General features: G+C 43.7%; 1 protein-coding gene across 2 annotated transcripts in view; it reads left to right on the top strand.

The window, feature by feature from the left end:
* The first annotated feature begins 971 nt into the window (after window positions 1-971).
* Window positions 972-11,721, top strand: part of hmcn2 (hemicentin 2) — a 44,197-nt gene continuing 33,447 nt past the window's right edge. For both annotated transcript variants that reach the window (XM_067521743.1, XM_067521742.1), the window contains exons 1-14: window positions 972-1,476; window positions 3,023-3,093; window positions 3,674-3,832; window positions 4,331-4,453; window positions 7,646-7,817; window positions 7,933-8,039; window positions 8,124-8,244; window positions 8,337-8,600; window positions 8,708-8,852; window positions 9,275-9,396; window positions 9,590-9,862; window positions 10,303-10,444; window positions 10,770-10,897; window positions 11,562-11,675. In XM_067521743.1, coding sequence (XP_067377844.1) covers window positions 1,218-1,476; window positions 3,023-3,093; window positions 3,674-3,832; window positions 4,331-4,453; window positions 7,646-7,817; window positions 7,933-8,039; window positions 8,124-8,244; window positions 8,337-8,600; window positions 8,708-8,852; window positions 9,275-9,396; window positions 9,590-9,862; window positions 10,303-10,444; window positions 10,770-10,897; window positions 11,562-11,675 — 2,200 coding nt within the window. In that variant the 5' untranslated portion in view covers window positions 972-1,217. The remainder of the gene's footprint in view (window positions 1,477-3,022; window positions 3,094-3,673; window positions 3,833-4,330; window positions 4,454-7,645; window positions 7,818-7,932; window positions 8,040-8,123; window positions 8,245-8,336; window positions 8,601-8,707; window positions 8,853-9,274; window positions 9,397-9,589; window positions 9,863-10,302; window positions 10,445-10,769; window positions 10,898-11,561; window positions 11,676-11,721) is intronic.

The following is an 11,721-nucleotide window of genomic DNA, read 5'->3' as shown; positions in this document are numbered from 1 at the left end:
GCATACATGCCAACTTGCTCTGTGGTATATAAGCCTGCACTGCATGATAGTATGATGAATAATGAAGGGCATACATCTGTAATGTCTTGGCACTGATGGGTGGATTAATTAGGCTCAGCTGCTTTTTGTAGAGGCTGGTGGGTCTGTCTGTTCCCTGGGCCTGTTCAGACCTGAAGGGCCCAGAGCTTTGATTGGAGGCTGCTCTAGGCTTTGGAAACATCTCGGATTCACTTTGTATTATATTATAAAGGTTTCAAAGCATCTGTAACTAAGTGCAGCAAAAGATGAGCAGATTTTGAAACGAAGAACCAACTTAACATATTCGAGTCCCCTGCCCTTTTGGAAGAAGACAATGAATTATTTACATTCATAAAATCAGGGCAGTTTTTTCTTTGAGGCCTGGTCTCCTTAGTCAAGCTATGGCATAGCTAGATGTCAAGTGCTTCAAAATAATGTTTAATGTTCAAAAACCCGTTTCAATGCAGATCAGCAATGTAAAAAAGTTCGATATGACACGACAAGAATTTCCATCCATTCATTTGCCAAGGGGATATTTGTCAGGATGGGCTATGTATAAAATTAGATTGGTGTCAGCTGAATATAAACGATGGCTATTTATAAAAACGAGGCTGTTACTGAGACAATGTTTTCGCCGTGCCTAAAATACAGACCCCAGACTCCCTTGGTAATGTGCGCAAATCTACTAAAGACCAGCTCCCCAGGGGCCCACTTCAATTCTGAAGAAAATCAAATTGAAAGGGGAATGTTGGATAGAGTTAAAGCCTGGAAGTCACAGTGGGGTCGAGTTACACACACACACACACACACACACACACACACACACACACACACACACACACACACACACACACACACACACACACACAAAAATCAGGTTGGGTCTCGGCAACCTTTTAATACCCATCTCCGCCCCCGTTTGAAGCGTCAGAGCGCCCGCTCTCCAGGGGCTCTCCGACACAGAGCCAGTCCACCCGCTCCTCAAACTTTACGCGCCGATGTGCTCCTGTGGAAGTATTTTACACTGGATTTTGATGTGTTTCAGCTGAGGCTTATTGTTTCAAATATTTTTTTTTTCTTCCGCCGATTGGAAGAAGTCCCAGGCTTGTTTTAGGCGCTGTGAAATATAAACTTTCTTCTGCTTATTTTTTTAATGTAATTCGCCTCATTCCAGCAGACAGATGCAGTACATCTAAAAAATGAACGGGGTCTTATTCAAGTGCCTGGTCCTGGCGCTCTGTGTGAGCGCACACAGGCTCTTGGCAATCACACGGGTTGAGGATGATGCTGGGTCCGGTGACAGCGCCTCGACCCTGGCCTTTGTGTTCGATGTTACTGGCTCCATGTACGACGATCTGAAACAGGTGATAGAGGGCGCCTCACGGATTCTGGAGAAGACCCTTAGCCGGAGGACCAGACCCATCAAAAACTTTGTCCTTGTCCCCTTCCACGATCCAGGTACTGCTTTGTTAAAAACACTTGAAGTAATTATCCACAGCACCAAGTATTGGGTTCTGATCATTTTAATGAATTATTACCATTTATTGCAGCATTTAATAATCCCACAGCTAACGTTGCACTGAATCCTGGCTAGACTTTACCCTACAACAGTTTTGTTTTGAAGTAATTAAAAACCCCAAACAGTACTTTAGGATAAATTGCAGTCATTGGATTAGAGGTTTTCTGTAACTGTCTTTTACTTGAAAATACGATCAGAAACAAAACCGCAACCCATCTCAGAACCTGCAGCACATGTTTATTAGAAGTCCACGAACTGTAAGCGGAGCAGCACAGTGGTCTCAAACTGACACAACACCTCAAGCAAGAACATTTGAGTTTAGAAGTTGGGCCGGTCAGTGGGGCAGGTAAGGCTCTTTGCCCTCGTGCATCTATCCTATATGGGAAAGCTGCAGCTTGAAAATAAGAGTGCTCTAATGGGGGAGGGTGTTTGAACACTGATGGGAAGCATATGCTGTCTGCTTGAGTGTAATTACCCCAATCACCCCCACTCACCCAACTTCACTCCCCCTCCTCAGTCCAAACCTCCGGAAAACCCTCAAAGCCCCCAGTTTAGCCAGTCTGAGGGAAGTGGGGGTGGTGGGCTGTACTAACACCACGCATTTTGTCTGTGTTTACTGTGCCCTGCCCTTGGGGACCTTGTAAACTTCTAAGATTGCAAAGGAGTTTGGTGGCTGACAGAGAGGCGTGACAGTGACAGTGTTTTACACGCACTCACGAGGAGGAGACAAGGACTTCAAAGTCTCCACTGCTGGGAAATAGATTGAGAAATGAGTTAGAGATGTCATCAGTTTGACACATGTCTGCAAACTCTGTATCATTAATCTCACAAAGATACTTCATTAGACAGTGGGAATAACCAGCACAAACAGAGAAATCGTGAGATTCCCCTCTGCCTGATTAGAATCTTCTCTGTAACAACTATGATGAAAAGCTTGTGTTTATGGGTATTGGTTAATGTTTACTGTTTCATCTATTGGCCCCAGAAGGCATCCAAGTGTCAGGCCCTGACACTTGGATGCCTTCTGGGGCCCATCACGCTGGGCTCTGCTGCTGATTGAGACCCCGGGAAGTCAACCAGTAGAAAATGCTGACTACAACTCCAGAAGATGATTATTCCCCAGACAGGTTTCAGCAGTTTGTGTGCACCAGTTGTATTTCTCTGTATTGTGTGTGATTGATAGTCATGCCTTGCACAAAAACTACAGGGAGTCATTCTGGTTCTGATAGATTAGGCTGTGAATTAAAGGGGATATTGATACTGTCGATGCTGTTCTGTTCTCAGAGACCAAACAACGAAATTTGTTGTTTTGAAATAGTCGTTTTGTTGAGTTTGAAGAAAAATTCAAAAAACAAGTTAAGCTTTATCTGGTTAGGCTGAATATTTCTAGGAGTATGTTGCTGTACAGTACTAGAACATCTCTTCCCAAACTAATTGTGAAACTCTGTTTAGGATATTTAATTATATACATGTCCAACCTTGCAGATATTGGCCCTGTCTCTGTCACCACTGACCCGAAGAAGTTCCAGCAGGATCTGCAAGAACTGTTTGTCCAGGTGTGAACCACAACACATTAAATGATTATTTTAACGGACTGTGTCCACTGAAGTGGTCAACATTTGTCCAGGTGAATAGTGTGTTGTAGGGCTATGTAACTTCTACTGAACAGAGCTCACTATAGCCCCAGGATACAACTGTGTGGTAATGGTCACTGCTGTATCAGTCTAACAGGAGCTTAGTTAGGAGAGTCATAAAGTGAGCAGATTGACTCAGGAAGGTCAGTTACATTGCAGGATTTATCTAAAGTTCATTATTAGCTTACATCATAAGCTAATCGTCACACCAGACCATGTAAGGCTTCGGTGGTGAAACCTCAGTATGTGCTGATTTTAACAAGGCTGATTTAACTTCTCAAAACGTCATACTGTCTAATTTCTTTCAGAGGTTACGTAATGTTACTTTAATGAGTATTTTGTTCCTGTTTACCTGAGTTATTTCTAAATGGGAAACTGCCCTAAAGGCGGAACTGTAACAGAATCTCACCGGCATAAAATAGGTCTGGAAGACATTTAAATTGAGATACTTAGAGTTAATTTCTTTCAGGAGTTTTTGTTCATGTGTGATTCTGTCAACTAGGGTGGGGGTGACTGCCCTGAGATGAGTATAGGAGCCATAAAGAAAGCGTTGGAGGTTTCCCTTCCTGGATCCTTCATCTATGTGTTCACTGATGCCAGAGCCAAAGACTACCGCCTGAAAAGAGATGTTCTGCAGCTTGTTCAGCTCCGTCAGTCACAGGTACAGTCCTATGAAGTGTTACAGAGCTTAGATTTCAGGACTATACAGATATTGTATCAGTTCAATTTTAAATTTAGCTAATGGTCAGATATGAATGCGTTCACTGTACATAAGATGGACAATCCTTTATGACCATAGAAGCAGTATGCAAAACTGTGAAAAACATGTATAGAAGCATTTTATTATTCTTGTGTAAGTATCTCCTAATTTAAATGAGACTTATATGATGTTAGGAGTTGAATGTATACTAGCTCCCCTGGTTTACAGTTCTGAATACAATGTCACACTGTGAAATCTACATTACAATTACTTTACAGTTATTTAGCTGTGCAGGGAAAGTTTCCATAAAGTTACTTAGTCTCGGCGACTATTTGAGGCATGACAGTGATTGTTAGCATCGTGTTAGAGCTCAGTGAAAGCAAGTCTGTAGAAAGTACACACTCTAATAGCCTTGAATAGTAGTAATCCTCTTAACTCTCCTTGCCAATTCTTTCCCAGGTGGTATTTGTGTTGACTGGGGACTGTGGGGACCGCTCTCATCCTGGCTACAGGGCCTATGAGGAGATTGCTGCCACCTCCTCTGGTCAAATCTTTCACCTGGACAAGCAGCAGGTCAATGAGGTGAGAGCACATGAGGTCCGGGCAGCACTGACTGTTACTTTCAAAAACAAACCCTGTTCAACCCACTGATGTAATGCCTGCCATTACATACAGTTTAATCAAAAGATTCCAAAGCTGATATTAAACTTCCTGGTCATATGATACGAGTGAGTGACTCTTTTATAACGGAAGCAGCATGTAACGGCAGCTCTGTCTATGAAAGACACTGGGGCTCACTTCCAAGGCAGACGTAAAGAAGCCAGAGTTTCCTCTGAAAGAGATATTCGTATCCGGCATGTCAGCACAGGAGATGGCTGGGCAGAACTGAGCTGGAGCCAGCAGCTCTGTTCACCGGTGGCCCACTGAACCTCTGAACTCCGATTTGTTCGTGTGTATGTGTGGTGGTCTGTTTCCTGTCAAGTCCTGCTTGCATGTTGCTAAACATACAATAGCTGTGTGTGTGGCTCGCCATGATCCTGCCAACTGCGTAAGGAGTGTTTGAATTGCATTTTTGTTTTACAGAATTAAGGGAATAGAAAAAACAATTCCACTCTAGCCCTCACACTTCATCCACAGATGGTTTGCTGCTGAAGTAGCCTAAAGTATTTTTGACATGTTCTTAGTGTACATATACACATACTCTTGGATCCACACTGAATTACTGCACGTCACACTCCTTTAGACCTCTGTGATTGGACTGTAGCTCTTGGGTGGCATGCGTTTACCAAATTAATGCAAATCCTTTAATCCTTAAAAACCTTAGAAGTACTATAAATCTATCCAAAATATTCCCCCCTAATAGCAGTTTAATAAAATGTAGCCAAATCAAATATACAATGTCTTTTTTGTGATCTCCTTGGGGAGAGTGGAGAAAAAACAGACTGCTTATTTTACTCTTTAATCCCAGGATATGATCTGTCATGACTTCCCTCCTTCCAACACAGCTGCCCAGTGGAGCTGGCTCCAATTCCTCACACAACAGCTCATTGTCGGATCTACGTATTTCACTCTTTACGCTCTTTAAATCTAACTGGTTATGATAAGCCAGGGAATCTGCAAACAAGAGCACGAACAGTTAAAAAAAAAAAAAAAAAAACGCACTAATGTGCTGTCAAACTTGGACTATGATCTGTGCTATTCATGGTAATGATGTCATTCTTAGTCATCGGCAGTCTGAGGGCTGTGATGTTTTAACTGCAAGATAATGTCTGTTGTAGTGTCTGCCTGCATATAGAAAAGAAGTTTTTAGCACTGGATACGAGTATTTCTTGTATTTCTTTCTAGCAAGGTGCACATACTTAACTCAGGTGCCTTGAGTTAACATTGCTTTTATGGTTTTCTCATTATTTGGATGCAGTGGTGAGTAAAAGGTGTTGATAATAGTTGTTACTTACAAGCTTTCCTTCACAAATGCAGGCCACATGCAGCCGGTATGTTCAGACACCCACCAAGTATGAGGATGGGTTCCATCTGGGACTGATTGCTCTAATAATTTTGATCAGTAATGGGACATCTTCCTGCAAATGTCAGAGGTTAAAGTGTTTAAATGAGTGCAAGGACTAAGCTGACCCCGGCCCACCGTGGGGCGGTTGAGGTCAAACCGTTCTGCTTAACCACAGAATGGCCAAAACATCTTTGTAGGGTAATACCTGGACAACGAATGCCCGGGGGGGGGTTGCATCATCACACCCGCATTAACTGAAACTTCTTCTCTAGCCTGTCTGTCGTACCTCTATTAATAGCAGCAGAGTGGGGCCCTTCCTCTAACAGCCCGTAAGCTCTTTGAACTGAGACACACCAGATGAGGTTTCACAGGACTTTAGATCCACTCCATTCCCTGTGGTTTAAGCAGGGAGTACAGTAGCTGCAGAGTTCAGTGTGCTCCTCCAGACCAACCACGGCTGGGATAGTTAATCGTCCCATCTCTACACTCCACTTCCGTTTATCTGAGGTCTGGGGGCAGGGCAACGTCCACACCTCTCTGCTGTCGTGCAAACGAAATAGATGTGATACTGGGGCAGATGTGGGTCACTTCTTAGCAGTTTCCTGCTCTGCTGGTGATGGCTGCACATGTGGCTGACATTACAGCTGTTTCCAAAATGGCGAAAGCAACCAGCTGCTGTCAGCACCCAGTGGTCCTGAAAGACAAAACTCAGGCCTAATAATTACATTATCAAAGCTTGTCTTTTTTGTTTTTCTCATAAATGTCTTAAAATGTGTTGCGCCTGGCTCTGTCTCCAAGGGTCTATTGGAGAAATGTTTTCAGTTTGTTTCAATGCAGATGCAGCTCAGCTGTAATGGTTCTCCATATGATGTCAAACACATATGAGACAGCAGTTGCTTCTGTTTTCATTTAGACAAAACATAGTAAACTGTACTCCAAAGCAATACCATGATAATGATTATACCTGGAGGGTCAAGCACTTGTCAAAATTGAATTTTTGTAGTCCGAGATGTTTCCCTGGAGAGATACATTATTGTTTAAGTGATCCTCACATTTGAAATTCAATACTGTTTAATCAAACCGTCTACCGACATTTCAGACTCATCTTTGAGTGTTGGAATGGCTTAAGTGAGCTTCCCACAAACTAACGTGTCACTCTGCAACCTCGTCTGCTATCAACAGAAAAGTGTTAGAAACCGCTGGCCATTTTGGTTCATAGCTGACCTTGCACATTAGTCAGGTTGGAACTGTGAAATATTTAGTTTTAAGTGTATTTCTAAAACAAAGGCTCATCACTCCCAGCCCACATCCACACTGCTTGCTGTTCTGAGGAACAAGTCTTATGATTCATGAAAGCTGTGTTGCGGGAGGGGGAGTGCTGCCTGACAGACTTCTACTGTGAGAGAGACTCTTCTGGGAATACACGCTTAAGAGTGCAGAAAACTGTATATTATCAGTTTGACAGTTGAGCTGTTTCCCTTTTCCTTTGTTTAGGAAAAACTCCTCTGAGGAAAACCTTTGCGCCTGAAAGAATAGTCTCAGACAAAGAGCAGCCCAATGCATGGTTGGGGAATGGGGTCGATGGGGGTTTCAGGGAATGGCCAGAGTCTCTTCCTTCCTGTGCTTGTCCTGTCTTTCTAAGTGTAGATGGATACCCTGACACTTTGTATTTGAAATGTGTCAAACTCACCCACTGAAGAATCTGTCTCTTCCAGCATGTCATGTTCCTCAGTTGTAGTTCTTTAATGCTGTATTTTGCCTCCTGTCAGGTTTTAAAATGGGTGGAGGAGACTGTTCAGGCCATGAAGGTCCACCTGCTGTCCTCCAACCACGACAATGCTCAGGAGAACAAATGGGAAATTCCCTTTGACCCCAGCCTCAGAGAGGTCACCGTTTCCCTTAGTGGACCAGCACCACACATTGAACTCAGCGATCCCTTTGGTAAACAACACTTTACTTTCCTGCTTTGTTAAGGAAAAATATTTTCTGTGCTCCCAAACATGGGAAAACACGGTTTGCAATGAAAGTTGCTGATCTTGTGTTTTTTCCCCCCAAGGTCGTGTAGTTGGTGTGGAACAGGGGCTTAAACAGTTGTTGAACATTCCCAACTCCGCTCGTGTCGTCAACCTGAGGTTTCCCAGACCCGGGGCTTGGAAACTAAAGGTTATTCATCAATATCCTACTCAGACAATTAAATGACAGTAACCCAATTGAATACTATTGTTTTTTTGTTTTATTTTTCTAAAGGTGAGCTGCAGTGGGCGCCACACTCTTAGAGTCACTGGTGTCAGCAATCTCGACTTCCGGGCTGGCTTTTCCAGTGTGCCTGTTTCTGAGTTTAACCAAACCAAAGAAAGGCCAGTAAAAGGTGCCAGTTATTGTCCTGTTAGCTTCTTTAGTGTTAATTACCCGAGCTCAAATACAAAAGATGACTTCATGGCAGTCCCTTATCTCCTCTAGGTCTCCCGACCCATGTCTTGCTGAAATGTACAGGTCTGAAACCTCCTGGTGAGTTGACCCATGTTGAGCTGACATCAGGCTCAGGTCGCTCTTTGCGCAAAATCCCTGTTCCTCTGCCCTCTGACCTCGGCCAACAAGGACTGTGGAGTCTCCCGGAATTCCGCACCCCCTCCCAGAGCTTCTACATCAAGGTGACAGGCAAAGATGAGGAGGGGTACCACTTCCAGAGGCTGTCCAGTGTCTCCTACACCAACATAGTTCCAGGCACGACCACCCCCCTCCTTGTAGAGACAGAGACCAGAGCCACACACTGTCTCACAGCTCATTAATCTCTCTGCTGATCTTAAACTTTTACTTCCTCCCTTGTGTAGATCCTCCCGTTGTGAGCATGCCCGATGTGGTAGAAGGCTTCTACATGCAGCGCACTGTGATTGGCTGCTCAGTGGAGAGTGACATTCCCTACAGGCTAAGATTCACCAGAAATGGGATTAAACTGGGAGAGGAGACCTTCTTTCAGTGAGTTGCTACTCACCTTGGCTCACCTTCTTTTGCAGTTCCTTCAGATGCTGCAGCATCATGTGCTCATTACCTGCTGTAAAAAGCACTAATTGGCTCACTCACTACTCTTACTAGAGAGCATGCCTGTAAAGTATTAGTGCTGTTTAACTCTTCCATTTTATTGCCTCATCTGTAAGGAAATAGGTACACACACTCAACTTTGTAAACATTACAATATCAATTATGTCATCCTGAAAATTAACAAAGTACCTATTCTTTCTTGGTTGAGGTTCTGCTTTCAATTACATTCATGAACTGAAGCTGACTTGTGGTGAAAACTATTCGTAGCGTGTGCCAAAGTTAGTAATCAAAAGCGATGTATGATAGCATGTTTCTGTGGTTACACTCCAGCCAAAAATCCAAACGTGTCTTTGCATCAGGACTTCTGCCATAACATCCTGGGAAATTGCTCATGCGTCAGCCGCGGACGAAGGCCTGTATGAGTGCATAGCACAGAGCAGCGCAGGACAGGGAGGTGCCTTAACACAGCTGACTGTTAGAGGTATGTCACACACGGATTGAAGAATGCAAGAAATCACACACCTCTTCTCATTTGTTTGCAAGCCAAAGAACTTCAAAAGAGCGTTTAGCCTTTTTTTAATAATCTCACCTTCATCACAGGATCGTCAAGCAAAACTATCTCTGTGCAATGTTTTCACCTGTGTGATGTTTTGGTTGTGTTTTTGCTAAAATAGAGCCTCCTCCCATCCTGAAACCGGCAGTGAATGTGACTTCCTCTGTGGGAGGCATTGCTGTGTTGTCCTGCCAGGTAGAAGGCTCCATGCGCCACAACTTGACCTGGCAACGAGCAGGTCGTATCATCCAGGGCAGCGCAGGGAGAGTGAAGCTGCTATCTAACTCATCCTTACAGATCAGTGACGTGCTGACTCAGGATCGTGGGGAGTACCACTGTGTGGCTGCCAATGCCCATGGAGTCAGCAGAATCACTGTGTGGCTTCTTGTCCCAGGTATGAGAGGATGATACGCTGCAGGTCATCTGTTCAAACGCTTAACACACCGGGGCCTCATGGCCCTCTCAGGCCCCCGTCATCTGGTTTCCATTACTGGCTTAACCTCCTCGCAGTCAGGTTGAGCCACTTCCTCCTCAGAAAATGTTTCTCGTCAGACAGAACTGATGAATGTTGAAAAGTGTGGCTTCTTGTGGGCATGCCCTCAGATGTTTGCAATAAATGTTAAAAACAGCCAAATAAATGTCAAACTTCCCCTCACTATGATCCCCCAGTCTTGATGTTAGGCATGGTGTGCCTGGTAATTGCATTATATCCCACATCATCAGGAATTTGTTGTTGTCAAACTTTTGATATGGAAGTTATAAATGACATTATGTGAAAATGACAAAGTGCTGAGTCACTGAGGATGTTTTTCCTTTGTTTCACTCCCACTAAAGAGGCTCCGTCTGTGGTAGTTCACCCCAAGAGCCAGGCATTCTCTCGAGGGGATGAGATCCGCCTTGTCTGCTCAGCATCCGGCTCCCCGCCTCCCCAGCTCTTCTGGAGCCACAGAAACATGTTCCTCACTAATCGGCCGAGGTAAGGGAACTCTCTGCCCGCTCAACACCTCTGGCAAAAAGGAGTCAGAGTCATTACATTGCCTTTTACTGCATGCACCACTGACACATATTGTTTGCACGACTCTGGAGATTCAAAATATAAGATTTCCAGAATAAGATGTGATGTCTTTTTCTTTTCTAAACCACACATATGTTACATGTCTGTTTTAAAAAAATGTAATTAAAAAAGTTCTCTCATCATAACCAAGAACAGCAGAAAGGTTGAGAGACGGATTTCTGTTTTTCTGCACGTGTAAATATGAAGAGTCAACAAATATGAATTTTGCATGAATTGTATGGTCCAGGTTGAGTCTTAACCAGAATGGAGCCTTGACCATCAGAGGGGCCCTTCCAGAGGATGCTGGGAACTACACATGTCTGGCAACCAGTGAGGCTGGCACTGCCTCTCAGTCAGTGTTACTTAGTTATGCAGGTAATATATCACCACAGATGTCATGCAAAGGATATTCTGTTACTAAAATGTTTTTTTAATTTTTACCATTGAAGTCCCATCTTTTTTTTCCCCTTAAAATCTGTTTTGAATAATTACTTCCATTAACATTTTTGTCTGTGTTGTTTACTATTTCTCAGCAGCATTTGATTTGAATCAATCTGTGAATAATATCCTGTGTGAATTTTGCCCTGGATTTGAATGGAGCACACGTTGTGCTGTCGCACACAATAGGATACACTCGTTGTTTTTGTGAGCAGTGACAGTTGTCAGCCTGAAGTATCGGTCATGGCTGTTAGTTAGTGGATGACAGAAACCTCAACAGTGATGGACTTTGGCAGCCTCTTCCTGCGGTATGCTGCTATTATACACACTTTCATCAGCACTGATCTGTCGAGGCAGCCAGAGCCTGGTACAGTAAGATAAATTATCCAGTCCTTCAAAAGGCACCTGCTTTGTCGGCTCAGAATGTGGGTGAAATATAAGGAGATTTTTTTTATATTTACCGCAGGATTTCAGCAACCTTTGCTAGTTTAAGTCAACATTATGTCTCGATATACAGTAGCACTGTAGTAGTGTTGCATACAAAGCTGGTAAATTTCTATAAAATGACAAAGCAATTACAACTTATTTTTTGTTTCTCCAGAGGTGCCTAGAATAACAGTGGTACAGCAGGTTGTACATGTATCTGTTGGTGGTGATGCGACTCTGGAGTGTCGAGCCACGGGTGTTCCCTCTCCCCTTGTCCACTGGTTCAAAGGCAAGTTATGATGAAATGGTGGGTGCATGAAAAATGAATGTGGAGG

Source organism: Channa argus, chromosome 11 (genome assembly GCF_033026475.1).
Source record: "Channa argus isolate prfri chromosome 11, Channa argus male v1.0, whole genome shotgun sequence".
NCBI lineage: Eukaryota > Metazoa > Chordata > Actinopteri > Anabantiformes > Channidae > Channa > Channa argus.
This window is presented reverse-complemented; position numbering and strand designations above follow the sequence as displayed.